Below are 24,593 nucleotides of genomic sequence, written 5' to 3' on the forward strand. Positions count from 1 at the left end.
CTGTTGTTCAAATTTTGCATGTTTGTTCACCAGAAGCCAATGAACATCTGAAGTGCATGAAGTGGATTATAAGTACACAGGAGTTTACCTGTATTATGTTGAACCAGATCCGGTGGTACCAATTTTAAATCATCGTGGAAAAAAAAAACATTTATTGATCACATATTTACAACAGGATACTTCTTCAGCCAACAGAGCCTTCAAACAGGAAAAAAAAAATCACATCCAAATCATATAAATGATAAAAAATTAATCATACAAATATGTTCTGAGGCACAAGCAATGGTCCTTACTCCTGATGAATCCCATATCTATACATTTAGAAAGCATCATTTCAATAAAATTGAATACTGATCCCAGTTAGCTTTGTAAAAGAGGGAAGTCAAATTACTTTGGCCTGTTTGGTGAACTAAATATGTCCAGTACTTAATTATTCGGTTCCTGTTAATCATTACTGAACACTTAGTTTTAGGCAGTGTTAAGACATGTACCATCTTCAAATTCAGCAACAGAAAAAAAAAATCGTCCTCAGAGGATCTGCAGTCCATCCAGAGTGTCCATGGCGAGGCCGTTCTCCAAAGCTGTGTGATAGATCTCCAAGGCCTGCTCCAGAGGGAGTGCTCCGCCCTCACTGGTCTCAATGATTGCTATGGTCTCACCAAACTCATTACACATGATGGTAGGGGTGCCCTGTCCCTAAGAGGAAGGAAACAGAGCTCAGGATTACTTTAACTAACAGGAGAGACTGGACACACAGACCTATTTCCAGGTGCTGATTACATGTCATCCTTCAATAACATGAATTAATGTTAACCCTTAATGTTCGCTCATGCTAGTTTCATGTGTAACCTTTCAATATCAGCATTTTTAAGTATGAGGGGACTTTGAGATCAATTCTAACCTGCTGAAGATCTGAGGCTTGGATCTGGATCACCTGAGGCTGCCCATTAGCTACTTGCACCACTGAAGCATCAACCACAGCCACAGCAGTGCTGGTCTCCATGGCAGCCTTGCCAGCAGCCTGTTCATCCAGCCTTTGCTGCCGGGCGTGGGTTTTCTTGTGGTTCCTCAGGTTGGAAAAGGTCTTGAAGGCTTTGCCACACTGCGGACATGCGTGTGGCCGTTCTCCCGTGTGTGTCCGGCGGTGTTCAGCCAGGTGCATACTCTGGATGAAACCCTTTCCGCATATCTCACAGCGGAATGGCCGCTCGCCCGAGTGCGTGCGCAAGTGCTCGCGGAGGTGTGTGTTCTGACGGAAACGCTTGCCGCATACTTGGCAGGGGAAGGGGCGCTCGCCAGTGTGGACTCGCTGGTGAAGTACCACTCCTGAAGAAGACACAAACAGTTTGCCACAAATGGTACATTGATAGGCTTTGGGCCGCTTCCCTGTAGTGCAGCGTGGCCGCCCGGGGCCTAGAGCAAAGTGACTAAGTCTGTGAAGTCGCAGATTGGCAGGAGAATTGAGCTTCTTCCCACAAATGTTGCAATCTAGACCTCCTCGCAAGAGAGTGGCTGAATCCCCGGATTCTGTCTCCTGTGGAGTTGAAGTGGAGGGCTCTGAGGTCAAATCTTTTCCCACCTCGGACTGACTTAATGTCTCTTTTTCCATGTGTGTGCCTTTACCTGTCTGCATCTGTGTGGGGTGTTGCTCCAGACAGTGGCTGTCTCTCTGCCTTCTTGTCAGGAAGCCGGCCTCACAGTGGGGACATGGGAAAGGGGCCGGGGCCCCTGGATGTTGGGTGTAGCGATGTGCTGCTAACTTGGTGGGCCAGCGGAAGGTGGCGGGGCAGTCCTGGCAGCTCAGTGCCTTAGAGTTTGAGTGCAGCAGACTGTGCTGACGTAGATTGGAGGACTGAGAGAAGGAGCGGTGGCAGACGTCACAGCGGTAAGGTCGCACACCCGAGTGGACGAGATTGTGCCTCATCAGATTGGCCAGAGATGAGAAGGTTTTGCCGCAGTCAGAACACTGAAAGGGCCGCTCGCCAGTGTGAGTGCGGATGTGGTTGCGTACGTGGATCTGCTTCTTGAAGGACTTACCACAGATGCCGCAGACAAAGGTTCGCTCTGTGACATGGGACTTCCTTCGATGGTGGACTAGCTGAAGCTGGGAGGGGAAGGTTTTCGAGCACGAACGACAAGAAAAAGATCCTTTGTCTGATGCAGCTGGAGCCACTTCTGCTGAGTCAGCAGGGCCAGGAGTACCTCCTACACCTGTGTTTTCCAGGGAAGCAGAGTCTGTAGCTGAAACAGATTTGGTGGCATCCTCCACCTGCTTGGGGTCTTGAGTGTTGACTTCAGGTGGAGCAGACAACTCCATGGTGTCCTCCTCAGTCTGCTGCTCCTCTTCACCTCCTCCCTCTTTGCTCTGAGAGCTTTCTACTGGCTCTTCTCCCAGTTTTTCCATCTCGTCCTCGGTGAGAGGGGCCAGCAGGTTAATGTTGACCTCAGCAGTCTGGGAATTCTTCTTCTCTCTTGCTCTCTGTAGAATAGCGAGGGCAGAGAGAGATGCTCTTCTTGGAGCTGAGACCTAGAGGAGAAAACAGGCGTAACTCTAACTGAAACATTATACAAAATTCAGGTTGAGGAAATCTGGAAAATGTTCATACCGTTGAGACGGGGGCAGATGTGCCTGATGGATCACGGTTGAGGTGGGTTCTACGGTGGTAGAGGTACTTGGTCATGTTAGTGAAGGTTTTGTTGCAGAACTGGCACTTGTGAAGCGGGTCTGCAGTGTGGGACTTCCTGCAAGATATCAAGAGAAAGATGGAAGAGGATCAAATTTCACATCAGCTGTCACTCTCTAACTGTTGTTCTGCAGCTGCCGAGTCTTTTACCTGTGCATGATAAGAGTCATCTCAGTAGTGAAGCCGTTGCCACAGTCCACACACAGGTACCTGGCTACCCCGGAGTGTGTGCGCATGTGTGTCTGCAGGGATGTAGCCTTCTTGAACACCTTGCCACACTCTGGACATTCATGCGTTCCCTGCTCATGCACACGCTTGTGAGCAGCCAGTCGGTTAACAGATGTGAAGGTGCGGTTGCAGAGCTCACACTGTTGGGGTCTTGCCCAGGCCGTTGCTCTCTTCTCTACTACTCTGACCCGGATGTCCTCCACCCTTTCCATTGTCTCCTCCTTCCCTCGCACCTCCTCAAAGCCCCCCATGACGCCTGGCTCTCCGCTTTCTTTGTCCTGACCCAGGAAGTGCTCCCCCTGGTGCTGGAGGAAGTCCTCTGGGGTCTGGAAGAGAAGGGAGCACTCAGAGCACTCGTAAGGGTGGATGACCACCACCTCTGTTTGCTGCTGCTGGGTGTCGCCCTGGACGCCGGGGGCCAACCTTAACTCAAGTCTCTGGACGCCGTTTTCCAGGACCCCCAGCTTTGCAGCAGAATGTCTGGCCATGGCAGGAAGCAGAGGGGGCAGCTTGGAGCGACGCTGACTTGAGCTGTTGGAGTTATCGGCCAGAGCCTGAGCTGTCAGGATCTGCAGGTGCATGGTGGCCGAGCCTGGGGTGGCTGTCACTGGAGGCAGCAAGGCGGAACGAGAGGGTGCAAGTTTGGGGACGGATTGCCTTTTTTTCTGCTGTTGTTGCTGCTGGGCAAGTACCTGGAAAATACACCAAAATGTGAAGAAAATGACTTTTAATATAGAAATATCTTACACCCACCATGTAGGTGTTAAATCTGTTTCTTTGTTGTGAGTACCTGTGCTAAGATCTCCCCAGCCTGCTGCTCACTTAGTACGTAGTTCTGCATACTGTTTAGAGGAGTGACGGTGCCATCAGGCTGTAGCACATACTCCTGTTGCAAGAGACCAAAAGAAATTATACAAGAGTAATGCCACTAAATCATCACTTATGAGCCGACATGCATTAATGGTGGTGGCTTTTTCTGCAGATACCCTGTCCAGTTTTTTTCATGTTTTGTTTTGTTTGAGTTGGGATGTTTCCTGGTGGGGTGCAGGTGTATTTCCCCAGCCAATGACAGCAGGCAGGTGAGTTTGGGAGTGATACAATTCAGCGATTAAATACGAGTCAAACCGGCAAACATGACGTATGCGGACGCAGCGGTAAAGAAGAGAAAATATAATCCTAGTGAGGAGAAACACCACGCGAATACAGCTCGTTCCAAAATGAGGGTGAACCTTTGGTTGACTTTCACCTGTGGAAGCAGAGTTGGCCTGCTTTCTGTGGGACAAGCAGGTGTCGAACACTGGCAGTTAGCCTGTGATAGCATGCTTGATTATCGGCTTCTCCATTACAGATGTAATAGCCCTTTTCTCAGGTAGCTTGCAGTTTACGTACATGCACTTAATCCTGCAGAGGGCGGGCGCCTCTGTCGGCGATGAGTCCAGGAGGAAGGGCCGAGTTTGAATGTTGTGTTTACAAGCTGCAACGAACATTTCTACTGACTCGACCTTTAAGTCTATTTTTGTATTCAGTAAGGCATATTAAGTAAATAATTGAACAAATGAATAAGTGCATAAACAAGCAATGTTTGATGGAGATCTCTCCTTTAGTCAATCATCTGGTGTTTAGGAGACGTGATGTCTGCTGTGACACATTACAACTACAGTTTTCTACAATTACAGAGCAGCTGCAGCAACACTACAGGTCTGTGCTGGCCTACACAACCCAAATCATAATCCACAAGACAAATGTTTCACTTTGAAGCAATCTGAATGCAGTCTAGCGTCTATGAGTCTGACCCATATGAAATGATTGCCCTGTCAGAGTGGTGAGAAATCTTTCTGCCCACAAGCAAGTGATTCAGGGAGAATTTGTCTAAAAATACTTCACTAACTTATTTTGCTTTTGACAACTGTCATATTTTTTTTTTTTTTTTTTGAAAAGGACTAACCAATACGCAAATGGATGACTCAGCACAATATGAGGTGCTGCTGTCACCAATATTACAAATGTTTGCCAACTCCTGTGCAGTGAGATCATTTGACCCAATATTATCAAATCCCTGCAGTTTGACAACACATAAGATACTGTATACTGTATTAGGGTTAGTACTGTACTGTTAGTACTATACTGTATTAGCAAACACAATCTAGTAGCAATTTGGCCTACGTAATTTACCTCTTTACTATTAAATATTGAAGCAACTTATTTAAACGGAAAAGCTAAATTTAGACTTCTGCACTTGTCATTTCCTACTAATCAATCATTTGGAGGATTATACAAACTATTCTATTCAGATACTTTCCAGGTGTAAAAAATAACTACATTTCAGTTACTATTAAAGATAAACATGTCCATGGTGTCTGTGCAGTGTTTGGTCCCTTACCATGGTCTCTGTATTACTGTGTGTGCTGCTCCTGCTGTGGGTGCGTCTGTGCTCTAGCCAGGTGTCAGGTGAGTCAAACAGAGCCAGACAGTCAAGACACTGGTACTGGACAGGCCCTGACACCTGAGACTCCGATCCTACTTCCTCCGCTTCCAAAACCTCACACAGCCCTGTGGATCAGTCAAATCCATCAACCAATTTCAACAAAATAGTACCATGAGCAGACTTGTATATACACACAAAACAAACTTGCAAGTTCTCCATGCACTGTTTTTTTTTTCCTCACATATCCATCCAATCTCTTACCTTGCTGCTCCAACTCCATCCCTGCCTCCCTCATGTGCATCTCCTGGTGCTGCAGCAGCTCCTCCGGGTTCACGAGGAGGGCCCCGCACTCCAGACACTGGTACTGTTGTGTCTGCCCCATCTCATGGACACTATGGATGGTCATGGCCTCCCCTACATCCCCTTCCCCCTCCTGGCCAGTGTGGATCTGCTGGTGGATCAGCACATCCTCAAGGGTGTTGAAGAGCTGATGGCACTCACTGCACATATACTGGTGCTCCACATACACATCCTCTGCCTCCTGCTGTTGCTCAGCCATGCTGATACAGGGGTGCGAGTGTATAGTCTTGTGTCAGCTGTATCATTAAATGGGAGGGACATAAAATGAGGTGTGAGAGTTAATCGGGAAACTTCATTGCTGTGTCTAAAGAATGAACAGTCAAACAGACGCCCAGTCTAAGATTACACCTGTGGAAAACAGAAATACATATGCTACATAACATCTAACCCTGAGCTTTTCCAATATATCCACGAGCAGTTTTGTAGTAGACCTAAAACAGTACGTATGTGGGTTCAGTATTTCACAACAGCAACATTATTTTCCCGTCAATTTTGTACTATAAATGGTTCGATATGTGAAGAAAACAAGCAGTGTTTACAGAGACAATATGACAAAATCCCGCGGGAAAAAAAAAAAAAACATCGCAATTTCAGTGGTTAGCCATACAAATGCTACAGCTAATAAAAACGACCACCAACCAAAGGGGCCTCACTAATCATCAACCTGATCTCTCCCCAAATGTGATTAATATCTTTGTTTACAGTGTGTGATGGCATATGGAGAGCTGTTGGCGGCGCTCCCTCCGATATTGCTGACCTGTTTCTCGGCACCGCGGTTTCCTGACGGCGGCTCCCCGGTTCGTCGGGCGGTCCGTCAGGCGGCGCTACCCACTTTTCCCCGAAGCTGTACGGCTACGACGGCGGGCCCTTCTTTATCCTCACCTCACATTTACTCTCGTTGGGACATCCCCTCGTGTGGTCCTTAAATTTACACAAGCCAATGGCCTTTCACAGTATCTGGTCATCATCGGCGGCAGGGAAATGAAATAATTAAAAACTGCCCGTGGGAAATTTCATTTCAAAGCGTGTAATGAAACGTTTGCCCGCCGATCGACTCCATTCTTGTGATTATGGAGACCCGCCCAATGCGGTAGCCTCGCACATGTCACCATCTGTGATTGGCCAGGCTGACTGTCAATCAAACAGTGTGCTTTTTTTGTGGGAATTGTAGTTTTCTAGACTGTTAAAAATACGCCTTTTTCTTTCTTTTTTTTTTAAAAGGGGGAATTTAAACTTTTTTAGGAGTTTAAGTTTTTGAGTTTTAAGTAAGTTTCTGTATGTGTCTCGGTGGATTTTGGGATTGCAATAAATATTTAAGGCTTTTATACATGTTTTTTTTTTTAAATTGTATGTGTTCTCACTAGACCCTGCTGATTTGTTTTACTATAAATGCATATACTTTGTTTATTGTGGAAAATTCGTTCTTAAGTTTGACAGAAATAATTTTTCTACTACAACCAATTTAAAAATGTGTTTGTGTTTTGTTTGCGTGTGTATGTGTGTGTGTGTGTGTTTCGTGCTCTCGTAGACACCAATGACTCACTTTCCCATTTACCCTTGCGAGCTTTACGTCGTCGTGCGTCAACTCCCCAGTCCCCCCACCATCACCGTTCTACAGAGGAAGAAAGGGGGAGACGGGAAACCTATACTGAACGCCGTAAGTGCAATTTATTTTAACTTCGAAATATTTAAACACTGATTCAAAGTCCAAGTCTTTTTGCCGGCCTGGGCGCTATTAACGTTCAACCTTGCCCCCGGGGGTTTAGTTCACACAAATATGAGCGGCAGCGGGCGGCCCAGGACCAGCTCATTCGCTGAGCCTCCCGGAGCTCCCGGATCCGCTGCAGCTGGTGCCGGATCAGCAGTAGCCGGCGGAAGCTCGTCAGGAAAAACTGGGGCTTCACAAGCCAGTGGAAGCAGCTCGACGAGCTTTGGGAATTTGAAACTACCTAGTAAGTATTATCTTGCGATTACATCATTAGCCCAACTTGGTCGCTTTTACAAAGGTAGCGACAGGTCTGTATTTTTAAAAGAAATGTGCCTTAGTGGATTTAATGTCGATCATTGTCGCGGAGCTAACCTTAGCCAGCCAGCAAGCTGTTAGCTGGTTAGCTCGCTTAAGTTAGCTGTCCTGCTAACGTTAGCTGTGTTTTTCATTAAGGTCCCACTGAGATCAAGGGCTTTTTTTTTTTTTTATCGCTTAGCTAACACTATGGTTAGCCACCGGTGGCAAGCTTGGACGTATGATGCTGATATTTCGACGGTAAATAAGGTTATGCCACTGTTGGGCAACATTACCTAACCATTTCCATTGCTGTGTAAGAGAGGGGCAGAGTTGGTGTCAGGCGACGCTCTTGTATATTCGCCATTAATTTCAGATGTGGAGGCTACTAGCGTGCTAACATTTGTAGGTTGAAATGATCTGGATGTAGTTATAGGCGTCGGCCGCGGTCCAGTCTGGTCTTACAGTGTTTGGTGAGCTGAGGTTATGTGTCAGTGTCTCTTGTGTGATGACCTGAAGAAATGAAAATTATCCTCAATTTGATAAAAATGATAATTAAACAGAATTGAGTTTCAGCTGCTCATTAACTAGCATATGGTGACTTAAGCATACATGGGAGAATCAATGCAAAACTTGAAATAACTGGTCCAGTGCATTGAGCATGACTCATGTATGTGCACCTCTCGTTTGCCGACAATACTGAAGTGTCTGCAGTTGATTTGCTTGTGTGATGACAAGAACCTGCCAAATGCTTAGGGGTCATGGAGCTAGCATTGAGTTTTTAAATCTGTAGGGTGGGACAGATGTTTGGATTGTGTGTAAATCTGTTTTTTGTTTTTTTTGGGGTGGGGGCTTGATAGGAAGCAAAAACTATGTTTGATCCAAAATGTAGTATAACAGTCGAGAAGATCCCAAACTGGGAAATTGTTGTGATTCAGCATCAGGTAGTGAAAGTTCATTCAAGCTTCTTTTGTAGTAAGCCTGCTGAATGTAGTACATGCAGCCAACTGGGAGATCTCCATTAGGGGATTTTGACTCATTCAAACGTTTGAATGTAAGCTATTTTTTCTCAGTTTACAAGTTGTCTTAGACTTGGTCATTTAGATCAACTATGCTTTGTGAAAGTATTGTGTTTTGTCAGAGGTTAAACCGGCTTAACTTTTCTCTTTTGCCATTTGTCAGAACTAAGTTCAATGTTTTCACCAACATACGCTCTCATAGAGATGCAACAAAAAATCAGCACTTCAAGTTTAAATGCGCATTGGGAAAACTGAGCATGAGGCAGGATGATGTCTTCTTGCTCAGATGCTGTCACGTGTTGTATAACACTGTATTGTTAACAACAGGCCATTTCTCCTACCTCTTATCTCTCTGAAGTTCTGTAAGAACTGCTAATCAAACAATACAGGTGATTTCATCAACACCTCATCAACTCTTAACAGACGACATGAGAACATGTTATTGTGATTCAGTTAATAGTTTGGGGCAGCAATAGCTATCGATATTTCACAAAAAGTCAGAATTAAAAGTGAACCAAGAAGTCATTTCTTTGTACTCATTCAGTTGCCTGTAAACAGAAGTGGAAACAGCTAAATGGAAACAACCAAATGTGTCTGTTGCAATATTGAAAAACATAAAGTCCACATTGAGAGCATTGAGGTGATAGAGGCCAGCTGAGGCTCACGGAAAGAGGAGGAAGAAGGGAAATATGTTGCTATTTTAGCACATTGTGGCCTAAAGGGATGAAGCAAAGTTATTAAAAGTGGCAAATAAAGATCATCAGTTGCATAAATAATTTCTTAGGCCTCAATATAAAGGAAACTTTTGAGTTCTAGTGGCTATCCCAGAACATCAGCAATAGAAAACATTCTGTCCTACGGACTTTCCCATGTTGTTAAAGATTAGAATCAGAAATAATCTGATCTTGATATTGTTGATGAAAAAAAAGAACAGTTTAAAAATTACACAACATTAAGTTTAATGAAAATGGACAGTGTTCATAAACCTGACTCCAGGTCCTCAGATGTTTCAACTCGTTAACATAAAGTTGAGTTCTCACCAGTGATTTATCTTTTAAAACTGTGGCAAAATGAGATATCCATCTGGATCTCAAGTACATTTTTTTCATTAGGTTTCAAAAACCTTATTTTACAAAATGTGAAAATTAAGGAAGCACATACTCTTCAAAATTGGAAAAACACTGAGCTGTGTGTTTGTCTGTGTGTGTGTGTATGTTTTTGTGTGTTGTTTGATAAAAAGTTAGTCAGAATATGCAAATTTTTATTTTATTAATAGTTCAGATACACTGAGTTGAGCATCACAATCTGTTTCTTGTGAAAATTGTAATCCTAAACTTTAACCTGCTGCACAAAACAAGAGCTTAAAGTAGAATACTGTTGCTGCTTACATTTCTGAGCAGGAATTGTAATCTATGATGTAACATTGGTGGCTGTGGCTCAGTGGTAGAGTCGGTCAACTCTCAACTAGATGGTTGAGAGTTGACTATAGTGTCTTTGGTAAACACACTGAATTGCTCACGCTGGTAAGCCAGCCGTGTGTGACTGCATGTGAAGTGAATAGTGCTGTTGGGCAGTTGTGAATTCTACGTAGCATCCTCTGCCATCAGCGTGAATGTGACATTTTTATCGCCATTTGAGTAGTCAGGAGACGCAATACAAGTCCCAGTCTATTGACTTTTTACTACATGGGAAGGATGCTCGTCAAAGGGGTGGAAATCACCAGAGGCCCCACGATACGATATTATCACGATACTTGAGACATGAAATGATATGATTACGATTTTAAACATTTGGAGAGATGCTGAGAATTGCGATTAAGCTTTTTTTAGCTGCATATTATGTCCACAAAATTAAACTAAATCAAGAACTGTTTTGTCAAATAAGAAAATGTGAAAACATTTTTTTTACTCATATCTTAGGTAGAGCTGGGACGGCGTAATCGACAACATAAATTCGTCATGAATAATTTGACATGAATAATTTGTGTCGCCGCGTCGTCCCAAACAACTAGATTGTCCCGCACTCCAGTCTAGTGGTGGCGGTAATGCACCAGAAAGCTAGCCGGCAATCGCTATAGATGCTAAAATGGAAGAAGACGAATTCACTCAACAACAACGGCGTCTGCATGCAATAACAGCAGTGCGAGCACCGAGGAGCAACACATAGCCAAAAAAAGTAACGCACAAGGTCATTAAGCTGTGAGCCGGGAGCTGTGTGTCAGGATGGCAGCAAAACACTGTAAGTTTGGTTTACGTTCCCACCCTGGAATGTTCGATTATCAAGCATTGATACAGAATGTGTTTTGTAAAGTAAACGTTACGTTACACTGTTGATTTGTTGTCTGTAAATACATCGCAACTAACGTTGAGCATCGTTAGCTGTCCAGACCAGTTTCTAATCTGTTTGCTTATACCGGACGGATGATTTATATCCCAGCGTCGCTTGATAAAATATGACACAAAAGAGAACACTTTTCTGTCTGCTAGGCTGTCGGCTACCATGGACAAAGTAAAAAGTGAACTAAAGAAAAGCACATCCAAACTATCACTACACAGAATTTTATTTTGGAGAGATTCTTGAGGAGCAATGCTCTAAGTGCCATGTCAAGAAATGTTTAATAAATATTTAAATGATAACAAGAAAGGTTTTGATATCCTTTATTGTGTGAATAGTTAAATTGATCGAAGTAATGTGAGATAATCGTTAACTGAAAAATTAATCGTTAGATTAATCAAAAAATTAAACATTAGATTAGTCGATTAATCTGGGGGGAAAAATCGCTAAAATAATCGTTTGGGACAGCTCTAATCTTAGGGTATATTTGAATATTAGGTTATTATTCATATCAAGTGTTTATTCCCACGGACGCAAACACAGACACAAACACCAGGAGCACAGACACAAACACCAGGAGCAGCTCATTCTGAAAAGATACTCTCGATATTCCATTATTTACAGGTGGTCTGTACAAAGGAAGAGCAAACTGGACAAGGTCGTTAAACTAGGTAGCAAGATAACTGGGAAGCCAATGTACAGTATTTCTAACTTGACAAGCCAGTACACACTGAGTTTATCCAAACAAGATGACAGCAGACCCACCCACCATCCTCGTTGGTCTGAATATGAACTCTTGGCCTCAGGGTGCAGGTATAGAATTCCAAGGATGAGGACTAAAAGACACATTACATCTTTTGTACTACACAGCATTCAGCTGCTCAACAAGCTCTAAATATACCATATGAACTTGGCACTCTGCACGTATTGAACTTGCTACTTGAAACCCCTTTCATGTATTAATGCTATGCTTTAATGGTGTATTTCAGTTAGTTTTTGACAGTTAGTTTTTTAGTATATATTTATTTTGTTTGTGCTGTCCAGTATGTTATGTTTCCATGCTCTTGGTGCAAGGCAAATTCCCCTAGGAGCAATGAAGGTCTCATTCATAGGCCTGTAATGGCAGCATAGTTGTAATTTATCACAAAAGAGCTTTATCAAGTTAAAAAGGTGTTTAACTCTCACAAAAGAGCTCCAGGCTAATTGCTTCTTAGTGTGGGTGGGGTGAAAGTCACTCTACTCATCTTTTTTCTCTTACTCATCAGGCGCACATTGACAGTATGAGAAACCAAAGCTGTTTACTGACAGCTGGGCAGGGTGCTCATCTTTGCATTCATTATTCAAGAGACTATCATGCCACCGTGTTTCCATATTTAATGTTCTCCCCTATGACTTTAACTTGTTCTAAAAACAAAAAAGTGTGAAAGTGATGCCAAAAGCAAATACAGAGGGACAGTGTACTGTGGAGCTGGATAACAGGAATATGCAGAAACCACAAAGTGACTGATCTGGAAATCTGAATATTTCCTACTGACCTGAGGGCAGAGATCAAATCTGGGCCAATCATGTGGATGTGCTGCCGGCTGCTGTTTGCTATTAACCTTGACAAGGTTTTGGTTTGAAAACTGCAAAAATAAGACTGCCCCTTGTCGTCTACCAGACATGATCATTATAAGTACTGGTTAAAAATATCGATTCATCAATACATTGCAATTATTATTTTCCCAATTCGATTCAGGGAAATCACGAGATCGATTTTTTTTCGTTGTAATGATGCCTCTCCTCACTGGGGGCACTGCGGGTGCTGTGAATTCAGGTCAAGCACAATTGTGTGCTTTACATATAGTTTTTGTCCATGCCATTACAGCACAGTTTTGTTTAATTACGATTTTGCTGCAAATTCAGCTCAGGCACAAATTTGCACTTTAGATCATACTGTACTTTAATGTTTTATTATTTGTTTATTAAAGAATAACGCAACGTTAGTTTATCTTTTAGTCAGTTTGTTGGTAAACCACTACAAACAATGTACATATAATTATTTAACAAATATCAGAAGGTCTTTTTGATGAGTTATCTGGGTATTCCTGTCATCTATGCTTATTATTAAATTGATAACGAAGCATATTGATCGATATTGAATCGTGACCCAAGGAATTGAAATTGAATTGAATTATGAGGTTGTGGACAATACCCAGCTTCAGTCATTATATTTGGAATGGAATAAGTCATCAAGTTATTTTTGTGAAAACAGATCTATAGAGAGAATATGCAATCGATGAAGCCAAATCACTTATTTATATTTGGTCAATTTAAGAGAGAGACCAAGATGCTTCATTTTTGACTCCATTTTGAGACTAAGAGACCTATTAGGGATCAGGAGGGTCCTGTTGAGACAGGCTAAGTGAGCAAGCCCAGGAAATGGTAGCACTTCTGGGTGTGCTACTGTCCACGCAATTTTTATCACAGGCTCTGACAAGCCTTTTGGCAACGGGCCTCTCCTCTGCTCCTCTTCCTCTCCCAGTGTCATTGCTTCTGGTGCCGATTTGTCAAATCATTCTTGACCTGACACGTGCACGGGTGCAACACACTGACCCTAACTAGAGCTGTTGGTTCCTGTTAGATCTTAAATATCTCACTTTGTCTGATTTCAGCAAGGTCAAACTTTTAGGCTGTCTAGGGCAGTGTCGGACTGATTGAGAACACACACCTTATAATCCACTTTTACTGTAAATCCTATCTAATATGAGTGCTGTCTCTCTAACTTGTGCCCTTAGCTAAACATAATGTGATGAGAGTATAGTGGCTTTTGTATTGTATCCCTGTTCCCAAGGCCACTTACTGAGCAAAGCAGTTTAGTTTTGTGTGGTGTTGCTCTGAGTAAAATCCAACTTACGTGGAAAATCTACCACTGAATACAAGTACAGGAGGCCTGGGAAATAATGCATTTGCTTAATGATCATTTTGGGTCCAATGATCACAATAGGCATTTTATAACCAAAAGTTCAAACTAGTTCCTCCTCCCCTGTCCCCCATTGGTCTGCACTCCCATTACTCCAGGACCAGCAATAGCATCGCCTTAGCATCGTTAACTCTTGCACATACCCCATCACGACGTAGTACTAGTTAGTCGCAGATTTTCCTGAAAATGCTCGACCTCTGAATCGGACCGAAGTCGACCGTTTGCCGCCCTTGTTTGAAATAATTGTTGAGAGGGACTGTCGCATCAATTAGGCTACGAGTCATGTCGGTACCAGTGCTTGTGCTCGTTCATGAGCAAGAGTACCATGCCAAAGCTCACCTCTTCTAACTGCGCTGTGGTCAAGGAAGTGTAGCATGCTTGAGCACGGTACAGAGCACTCACAGTCGTCAAGCAAACTGGACTTTGGGGTTCAAACGTGCCTGGGCTCGTTATGGATTCCCTAGTGTGTGGGTGTGCCCTTAGGCTGTCTAATTTTCAGGAGCTTATTATGAGACATTGTAATGTGTCTGGGGAAACACCATATGCCATTCTGATTAGTATCACAAGCATTTAGAAAAGGAGAACATGCTTGTTGATGTTGAACTGCCCTCTCTCTTGGGGACACTGGCTTGTCTGGTTTCATAGCAGTCTGTTTGTAGGTGTGATGCAACATAACATTGCCTCTGTTTACAGTCAACCTAAAGATAGGTTCAGAAACCCTTTTAACAAGATGTGTTTGTACTCTGTTCCACAGGAGACAGCGGCAAAGTGACGACAGTGGTAGCCACACCAGGCCAGGGCCCCGACCGCCCACAAGAAGTGTCCTACACAGACATTAAGGTTATAGGAAATGGCTCCTTTGGAGTGGTCTACCAGGCTCGCCTCATCGACAGCCAGGAGATGGTGGCAATTAAGAAAGTTCTCCAAGACAAGAGGTTTAAGGTATGCTGAGTCAGATCTACGCTGTCAGATAATTACAGTTTAAGTTTTCTTTAATTAGTAACACAGCATCAACAGAGATGGTTTTGGTAGGCAGAAGTTGCCTAATGTGTATTTTTATGAAAGCATTCCCATTACTTTGTGTATGGGAGTAAGTTGTTCTTCCATAATCTTTTTGAATTTTTGCACATTTAACAATTTTGCATTTCCCTCCCTTTCTCCCTTTCCTTGTCTCATTACAGAATAGGGAGCTGCAAATAATGAGAAAATTGGACCACTGCAACATTGTGAGGCTACGTTACTTCTTCTACTCCAGCGGAGAGAAGGTGTGTGAGCACTGACTTGACATTTTTATATTATAGGAATCAAGTTTCCAGATGAGGCACGATACCTCCACACCCAGCCCTTGAATGGAACATGCATCATCAATGATTCATAGACGTGTTTGAGACAAGTTGATATCAGTCTTCATTGTATATCAAAATCACTCTTTATTTTGAGTCTTCAGAATCAAAGCCCTTAGAATATCCTTTTGGTGTTGGTTTTGCTCTGTGTCTGATTCTGAGAAAAGACCAGCTTAGGCAGCCAAACTTGGCAGATGTCGCAGTGACGAGCAAGTTAACCTTTTGATCCCTGTCCTCTGAACTGTACGCTCCAGAGGCCAAATGTGTATGCCCCTGATTTCCTTACATGAGTCATTCAATTAATCATCATGAGTCATTTTGTCCCTTATCTGGTGTAACACAGTATTTAAAGTATTGCAAAATCAGCATTCAAGTTATAGTGTATTACATTAAGTATAACATAGAGCAACATATTCAGGACATTTTATTTCCTTCCTAAAATATAATGTAAAATATTCTGTTTTTAATTCTGTCATAGATAACTCTCCACTGTCATTATTAATCAATATTTATCATGTTAGGATAATCAAGTGTGATTGCACTCACAATGAAAGATTTGTTTGATTACTTTCAAAGTGTGAATGTCGTGTCAATGAGCTGCATCAACAAGTTATAGTTTGTATAGTTTGCAGGATACATTGAAGATTAAATTGTAAATACAGAGAATAAGCTCAATTTTATATTTTCCTATTATTGTTCTTCTAAGCTCCATCTTCAGTCATAGAGCTTACCACAGTGTACAAATAGAATAGTTATCTTTTTGTCTACCTACTCACCATATTTAATTCAACATATTTTACTTCATTGGTGAGATTACACTGATAATACTGATGGATGGGGCTGCAGTAACATAGGATTCTTTAAATTATTCTGGTGCTTATTTGAATAATTGTAATAGTCTGGATTTCTTTTTAGAAATAGAGTTACTCAAGTGATTCGAGGAATCGTTTCAGCCCTACTGATGTAATCATCTTAACATTGGATAAGTTTTTAGATTATACCTCTTTTTTTTTCTCCTATTCAGAAAGATGAGGTGTATTTGAATCTGGTGCTGGACTATGTCCCTGAGACGGTGTACAGGGTGGCTCGGCACTTCAACAAGGCAAAGACCACCATCCCTATCATCTATGTTAAGGTGAGTACACACAAAATGAATGCACACAATTGATGTAATTCTTCAGGATGCATCTGGAAGAATTACATTCTTCTGTTGGAGGCAAGTTTCTGTTAAGGGTTGGAGGTTATGTCTGTTTTAAAAAGGCCTAGAATGGAAGTTCATATTTTGACTTCCAGGCTTTTTCAGGGGGGGTGACTATACACGCTGTAGTAAACGTTCAACCCGCGTATAACAGTACAGTTGTAGTCTACGAGTCTGTATTACCTTATTTGACAGAAATCTGTGCATTTCCTTTTATTTCTGACCATTTTATAAATAATATTATCATTATGCTTAAGTTACTGAAACCCCAATTAAATCTGGTGAAGATTTTTTTTTTTTTTTTGCAACAGTGAAACAGGGGAGGAGAGGGACTTTAAGGGAGAGGAGTGTAATGAGATTGGGAGAGGGGAGGTCACATCCTGCCAGTGCATTTCACCCTCTTCCTATGATGGCTGCTCTTTTGCTCTTTTGTTTTCATTTTACATACACATTTGTTTAACTACATTTATTTGAGTTAAGGTATTTTGTCAAATAATCACAGATTTCAGTCACAGATCATTTGGATCATTTGATAAAATCAGAAAATTGAGAAATAATAAAAATATATTTGCTGACTATAACGCAGCGCTGTTTGACAGTCTGTGTGGAGAAGTTCACAGACTACAGCTGGCTGTTGTTACGATCATTAAGCTATTGATTGTTGATAAAAGCAGACACGGAGGAAGTGGACAGAGAAAAGTTGAACGTGCGTTCCCGACTCGATTCATACGGATCGCGGATCAACCGTGTACTAGTCAAAAGAAACGAACAGTCAATCAGCTGGCTATCCAGCGCGAGCCACAAGCGTAAATGGATGAGAGGGGAGACGACTGCTAGAAGTCAGAGACGTTGTATTTAAGTTTATGTTCACCTTGTTCAACAGTCGTTTGATGTATTGATATTTTTAACATACATTCAGAGAGGATCTGATTTGCAATTTGAATCGTGATTTTCCTTTGGCGTTGGGTAAAACCTCTTTGGGGGGAAAATGCAGGAAAACAAAAAGATACGTCTACACTTACAGATCATGGAAACTAATATTTTTTTACCAAAACAACTTTGGTCCTTGCCAACACTCCCATCACAAAATGGCTTCACTTACGAAAAAAGCGTTATCCATGTTAAAAGATGAAATACAAAAAAAGGAATACATCTAAAAACAGCAGGAAAAACCCTGACTTCAGTTTGTTAGAGATACTGATTAGATGCATCTGAAATTTAGCTTTATGTTGCATTAATGTCATTTGAGAAGGCGTTTTATCTGTACTGACAAACTGTACTGCGATCATGTGCTATTTTGTAAAACCCGGAGGTCAAACAACTCCACATGCTCAGTCAGAATGACAGCTGCTTCAGAAGTATGAAGATTATTCTTTGGTTAAGATGTGTGTGCTTGGTGACTTAAAAAACTGAATTTAAACCGTTTTTCTGTATGAATATTTGACTTTATATCACATCAACTCGGTCTGTGCTATTTCTCAAATATTTTGCATTGAATCTTTTGGTTTCTAGCTCCCATACAAGCTCTATTTCCTTTTTTGGCAATACTGATTTGATTAAAATATGTTGTCCTAGTGGTTTAAGTTGAATTTCCTCAGCCATTGAGGGATCAAATTAATTGGAAGCTGAAGGTAAACTATAGTTCATTAATTGCCTGTGGATGTAAAAAAAAAAAAAAAAAAAAAAAAAAAACCTGTGTACTGTGTAAGGATTATGAAAGCAGAAAGAGAACAATTGTCTCATGGGAATCAATCTGTTTTCAATACACTTGGTTCCCTGTCTGAACGGCGGCTCATTTTAGAGACAGTGTTTGTGTGTTTACTGGGTCTGTTGCAGCAGAGAGGACATTATAGCTGTCTCATGGCCCATTTCTCTACCTCAGCCTGCTGCTCCCCTGTGGCTTTGAAATGCACACTGATCTCTCTCTTTTTCTGTCACTCTCACTCCTCCCTCCGTCCTTTAGCGACACACTTCTATCACAGCATGCCTGGGGTCTTCTCTCCCCCCTCCTCCATGTCCCCTTGGTATCATGCTTTTCGCCTTGTGTCTTATTGTTTCCCTCTCCCTTACTTCTCTCTCTTCCCCTCTTTTAAAAATCATCACTCTCATCCAACCGTCTGCCGCCGCTGCATCACAGGGGTAATAATGACGATAATGGTGATCATATCAGTCATTAGTTATTTAAAGATGCTTTCTGACTCGATTCTTCAGATGCATATTGGAGCACTTTTAACTATGCAAGCTATTTTTTATTCTAGAATGACATAATTGGCATCCAGTTTGTCGACAAATGGCAAACAGAGGGAGAGCAACATTTAGCAAAGTTACTGATTTAAACTTGTTAGAAAGTACCTCTCTATCCTAATGAAGTGTCCTGCCATTTTTAAAAGCATTTTCACTTGTACACTAATGCATTTGTCTGTAATTACACAACAAAAATCCTAGTTTGAAGTCAGTGAGCAAAAGTTACTTTCTGCACTCAGAAAGTCTGCACATAAAACTGTCCTTTAAATATTGAGTCTAATAATCATCATCCAACTTTGGGCATCATGATGAAGATGACGGTCTGTAGCAGCTAGCTACATACGAGCATGCACCGTGTCCATCACAAATTCAGAGTAATGGTTCACACACAGGAAGAAAAAGAAAAAAACAATCACAGTTGTTGTCTGCACAACTAGGACATGACCAATTACCAACCTTTTCGGCTCAGTGTCCCTCACATTGCAGTCGATGCATGTCTACAAAATAACTAGTCAAACAAAACAATGATGGTTTCCTTACAATGTGGTGTAAAAAGCGCTTTGAGTAGTCGGAAGACTAGAAAAGCGCTATATAAGCTCAAGTCCATTTACCATTTACCAAGTCCATTCCTCTAAAATTAAGAAATAAAACCTGGATAGTATGAATAACAGAATTATATTTTTCCTCTTCCCTATATGATGTATTACATCACCACTTTAAATGTATCTTATGACTGGTCTAAACTACCTGGTTGGAAACAACTGCCTTTCATTTTACACTTCCTGTCCAAATAGCTTTTAAATCAGGTTTCATGTTACATGATTTCATGCATGAGTAAATAAAAAAACATTTATATCCCTTTTCACTTTAAGATTTTCTTCATCAATATTTTTTTAGATAATGTTTAGTATCTTTATGCAAGTTAATTGAAGATGTGATATACAGTATCTATGAACAATAAATGTGGGATAGTAGCCACAGTGAACAATTCACTCAGTATGCTTTCTAAACCTTTAGTGTTCTGTATTATTTAGCACCCTGTAGCACACACTCTCACTAGAGCCCCTAGCAACAGTAGCTAGAGATCCATCATCTTATAATAAGAAAGTGTCACTTCTGGAGAAACTGAAATTAACTTTGAAAAATTGATTATTTTGACTTTGTTAAGCCATCCATCTTTTTCTAGCTGATCATCTGAGTCCAGATAGCACCAACTGAATAACTTCATTTGAAATGATTGTTGAATACTACTGATAATAAAAGTCTGTGTTCCTTGGTAGTTTTCTATTCTCCTTGCATGTGTTATATTGCATTCTATGTTGTGTTCACAAGTCTTATTTTGAAAATCCCCAATTGAACATTGGAGTCAGGAAACAACCCGGGGGTCATGATTCACCTGACTGAGCATGAGGACAGGAAAAATAGAAGACAACAGTGAACTTGTTGAACTAAAGTGATCTTTGGCTTGTCTTCCTGCTATGAATGATCTCTCTACGTTGTTAAAACCTTTTGTGCATTATGCTCTCTGCCCCCCCCTCAGGTGTACATGTACCAGCTGTTCCGCAGTCTGGCTTATATCCATTCCCAGGGCGTGTGTCACAGAGACATTAAGCCTCAGAACCTCCTGGTGGACCCTGAGACAGCGATACTCAAACTCTGTGACTTTGGCAGGTCAGTACCACACTCTGCCTCTAGGAGTCTTTGTCTCAGCGTGCCTTTTTTATTTGGCTGTTCATTCGATTGGAGTCTTGACTTTACTGTGTTGATCCAACACATGAATACTAATTTCTCTGTCTCAGCGAGATATTAAGGTGTCATATCGATGGACACTTTCCCCCTGAACTATCTGTTTCATACTGCTTTCTTCATCTTCCAGTGCAAAGCAGCTAGTTCGAGGAGAGCCGAATGTGTCCTATATCTGCTCACGGTACTATCGTGCCCCCGAGCTCATCTTTGGTGCCACCGACTACACCTCCAACATCGACATCTGGTCAGCCGGCTGCGTGCTGGCTGAGCTGCTGCTGGGCCAGCCAATCTTCCCTGGGGACAGCGGTGTGGACCAGCTAGTAGAGATCATCAAGGTACTGAAGGAGTGTGGCCCAGAGCCAATTGATGACAAGTCTATAGATGAAAGAGACATGGTGGAAAGTTTAGAATTCCAACTACAGTCACTTTATCACAGATAAAAGAGAAAAGTATGTTTCTTTCTATCCCCCCATAACATATCTGCACTTAGATTAACATATTACATTAATCAAAGTGCAGATATTTTTGCATTAAGGCTAACCCAGAGGACAAAACAAGCTGCATTTAAGAAAACAAAATGTTTTCTGTTAAAGCATGCAGAACATACCAATTCTTGTGATGAATATGAATGAATATTGTTTTCACATTTGTTTGTCAGGTCCTGGGCACACCAACAAGGGAGCAGATCAGGGAGATGAACCCAAACTACACAGAGTTCAAATTCCCACAGATCAAAGCACACCCTTGGACAAAGGTATGTGACCACTACTGGAGAATAGCAATAGGATCATTGAATGATGGTATTAACACATAAATGTGAGGTTTTAGAGTTCTTATTATCCCTGAAACAGCTTTTTAATTTTTATTGGTGAGATAGCATGACAAGCCAGTGACAGTCAAACAGGAAAAAACATTTACAAAGGAAAAATACATAGAAAGCAATGTCAGCACAGTGACAACGCAGACAGTGATCTTATTTGATCCTAATTATACTTTACATGTATGTATGGTTATAGATGATTACTACTAATGATGATTGACTCTACATGTTACTGAACATGTAAATATCATCTCCTGTGAATGATTCACATCGAGACTCTATCTGCACCTTGCTGCTCTTGTTTCTTTCATTTTAAAGTTTAGTATTTGTGTCCTGTTGTTCTTTCATTGTAATGTGGAATGTCATAAGCTTCTATTGCCATTCAATTTCCTCTTCAGGGATTATTAAAGCACTCTTTATCTATCAATAGATCTGTCGATCACTACACTGCTGTATAGAGTGGGTATAGCTTATATAGAGAACATTCAGAGATATGAAGAGATAATTATTTTTATCACTTCCTAGGATCATTAATATGATGTATTTTCCAGACAAACTAAATAGACTAAGTTAAAGTAGCTCCAGTACATTTTTTTGCATTGATCCGTCCATTATGAGCTGGTTAAGAGATGTATATTCAGGAAGTCAGAAACCGTTCAATCAGCTTGAATCATTATCTCTTTCCTTGCTGTCATCATAGCATTAATAATAATAATAATAATGTAGATGTCTCAAAGCAAGCTTTGGATTTTCATGAACTCGACTCATCTCTCGTCATTTGATTCAGAACTCTAAATGTGAATGTCCCTGTCCTTCGTCAGGTGTTTAAGCCTCGCACCCCACCAGAGGCCATTGCTCTCTGCTCTCGGCTGCTGGAATACACGCCAGTGACCAGGCTGTCTCCCCTGGAGGCATGTGCGCACGCCTTCTTTGATGAGCTGCGTCAGCCCAACACCCGCCTGCCCAGCGGACGAGAGCTGCCGCTTTTGTTCAACTTTAGTCCCGTCGGTCAGTCTAACCTCCCAGTCGTTCGTTTTTGTCTTTATATTGAAAATTTGATGACCCGTATGTACTGATTGTTGGTCATTTTCTGCCTCAGAGCTGTCTATCCAGCCCCAGTTGAACTCTACACTCATTCCTCCTCACGCTCGTGCACAGACATCGCCTGCCTCACATGGTATGTATGAAAACATAAAAAAAAGGATTGCTGCTGTCTTTTTCATTGTCAGGCTGTTTTGAAGCGGACTTTTATTCATACATATATTTATTGGGCTTATTTACTTGGAGTGCTTGTGAATTCACAAAATAATGAAAAGTAACACTTCAAGTCAAGCGTGCTATGACACAGTGGACAAAAAGGAGTGTGGGTTAAGATGTATCTTTTGCATACAGAGTGCCTTTGGGGCTTGTGTAACCCAATCAAAACACAGTTTAACCCTAACAGTAGCCTTTGCTTTACACACATGGCGAATTATAATGACTTTATATAGGGTGAAATATTATTAATATTTATCAGAACAGTGATTTCCCTCTGGTAACAATTGTGTTCCCTCTCTCCCCCTGCAGAGGGCAGTGTGTCAGACAGTTCCGCCCAGCCCAGCTCAGCACCCGGATCCATCAACAACAGCACCTGAGCATCCATCCCTCTGTCATCCTTTCTTTTTGTCTTCCTCATTTTCCTTTTCTCTCCTCTGCTCTTCTCCCTTTTCAATCTTCCTCCTGGGCTCCAACCCCCCCCTTAAGATAGAGAAGAAATGGCTGTACCACATAGACACTCGGCATTGCTTTTCCCCCTGAATTTTAACTATTTCTGATAGAAAAGTGATTTCTGTGGCTGCTACCTTCTGAGTGGTTTGGGGTTGTTTGGAAGGACATTGAAGAAGCCACACTTGGACATAATATTAGCTGCAGTTCTAAGTCCAATGGTGGTACGGGTCTGGCCTGTAGGAGTAAAGAAATTAAGTGTTGGATGAGTTGGGATATGAGGACGAGGGGTGCTACATGTTTTGTGGACTTTCTGTATTCTAATCTAAAGTGACTTTTATCCCTTTTATGTTCCTTTTATTTGTTTTAGCTAATTTTATGTGTGGCTGTGGTGCCATTAAATAGGGTCCTGACTGGCCCAGTATAAGGTATATACTTGTATGGGTTCAAGTGGGGTCCTAAAGTATAAGGCCTCATTATTATTGACAATCATCCTTTAGTAGGGTCACAAATGGCACACTTGTACTGTACTTTGTTTGATCGTACGACACACTGTGTAGACAAGTGACTTTGCCGTCACTTCCTACCCTGAACTCTACTCTAGAATTGTCAGCCCACTCTGCTTAATGGTTTACAAATTTGAAGACTTGTTTTAAATCTCTATTTGACACATGACAGGAAATATTGGCTGATTTTGTTTGTGTCATTTTAGATGAGAGGTGGTTTTAGATTTTATTACTAAAGGGGGGCACCGCCGCCCATCTCTGCAGTTTCTTTTTTGATTTTTACCTCCTCAAAATGCCTTTTTATGTAACTGAGAGGAACTTTATACACAGTCTTCAGTTCCTTCAGTATAAGCTCATGTTTTCTTTTATTAAGCTGGAAACCAAGTGTTTCATTTTAATTCTAAAGACATATTGCACATCTTCAAAGGGAATAGAGGGGAAGCAAGGGGCCTGTCTTTCCAGCTGTTAACATAACTTTACACAGAGGGAGCCATTGGTGAAGGGCTCCAGGTGCTTCAAAACACATTACCTAGCACTGAACCCTAAGAAGTCCTGTCATTAATTATGTCACTTTATGTCGTTTACTCTCATATCAGATTGATTATGTTGAAGTATGACATCAGGACGCTTTGACTGCTCACCTGGCTCGTCATTGTCATTTCAGCTAGTGTTCACATCCATTGTTTGAGGAGAGGAGGACTCTAAAGTAATTTTTTTTCATTTGTAAAGACGATTTGTTGAGGAAGTCTTTGCCCCCTCCCAGACAGACTGCCTGTGATGTTCATATCATGTTCTCTTCTTGTCCTGTGGAGATGGTAGAAACTGATCTTGAATGGCCTGACAGTCCTTTGCCAGCACGGACTTGTTTTCTTTTCGTCCACCACACAAATGTGCATGTTCAGCCCTAGTTGACCACACTATAAGATTTCAGCTAATCTCAGTAATAATCTGACCAGAAATTATGCTTACCTGACAGTTTATGGAGCCCCCCCCCCCCCCTCCCATATTCCTTTTTCTC

The 24,593-nt window shown here is 41.7% G+C and overlaps 2 protein-coding genes across 2 annotated transcripts; one reads left to right on the forward strand and one right to left on the reverse strand.

Annotated features, from left to right (window-relative positions):
* Positions 1-135: 135 nt before the first annotated feature.
* znf526 (zinc finger protein 526) lies at positions 136-6,789 on the reverse strand. The gene is made up of 8 exons (XM_020640634.3): positions 6,455-6,789; positions 5,599-5,933; positions 5,293-5,462; positions 3,703-3,798; positions 2,835-3,604; positions 2,607-2,742; positions 902-2,527; positions 136-696 (listed from the first exon to the last, which is right to left on the reverse strand). Exons 2-8 carry the CDS (start codon positions 5,894-5,896, stop codon positions 529-531), a joined length of 3,264 nt encoding a protein of 1,087 aa, XP_020496290.1. The 5' UTR covers positions 5,897-5,933; positions 6,455-6,789; the 3' UTR covers positions 136-528.
* Positions 6,790-7,210: 421 nt separating this feature from the next.
* gsk3ab (glycogen synthase kinase 3 alpha b) lies at positions 7,211-24,285 on the forward strand. Its single transcript, XM_020640624.3, has 11 exons — positions 7,211-7,354; positions 7,464-7,649; positions 14,769-14,956; positions 15,196-15,279; positions 16,382-16,492; positions 20,340-20,470; positions 20,676-20,880; positions 21,204-21,299; positions 22,187-22,373; positions 22,465-22,542; positions 22,932-24,285. The coding sequence occupies exons 2-11, from the start codon at positions 7,475-7,477 to the stop codon at positions 22,997-22,999; spliced, it is 1,323 nt and encodes a 440-aa protein (XP_020496280.1). The 5' UTR covers positions 7,211-7,354; positions 7,464-7,474; the 3' UTR covers positions 23,000-24,285.
* The last annotated feature ends 308 nt before the right edge of the window (positions 24,286-24,593 follow it).

The sequence above is a fragment of the Labrus bergylta genome, chromosome 8 (genome assembly GCF_963930695.1).
Source record: "Labrus bergylta chromosome 8, fLabBer1.1, whole genome shotgun sequence".
Taxonomy (NCBI): domain Eukaryota; kingdom Metazoa; phylum Chordata; class Actinopteri; order Labriformes; family Labridae; genus Labrus; species Labrus bergylta.

Coding starts and splice junctions, on each gene's coding strand:
- znf526 (XM_020640634.3), bottom strand. CDS start 5,896: ATGGCTGAGCAACAGCAGGAGGCAGAGGATGTGTATGTGGAGCACCAG. Junction 3,799..5,292: donor ACAGTAATACAGAGACCATG/GTAAGGGACCAA, acceptor CTCTTGCAACAG/GAGTATGTGCTACAGCCTGA. Junction 2,743..2,834: donor ATGACTCTTATCATGCACAG/GTAAAAGACTCG, acceptor GATATCTTGCAG/GAAGTCCCACACTGCAGACC.
- gsk3ab (XM_020640624.3), top strand. CDS start 7,475: ATGAGCGGCAGCGGGCGGCCCAGGACCAGCTCATTCGCTGAGCCTCCC. Junction 20,471..20,675: donor AAACTCTGTGACTTTGGCAG/GTCAGTACCACA, acceptor TTCATCTTCCAG/TGCAAAGCAGCTAGTTCGAG. Junction 21,300..22,186: donor AAGCACACCCTTGGACAAAG/GTATGTGACCAC, acceptor GTCCTTCGTCAG/GTGTTTAAGCCTCGCACCCC.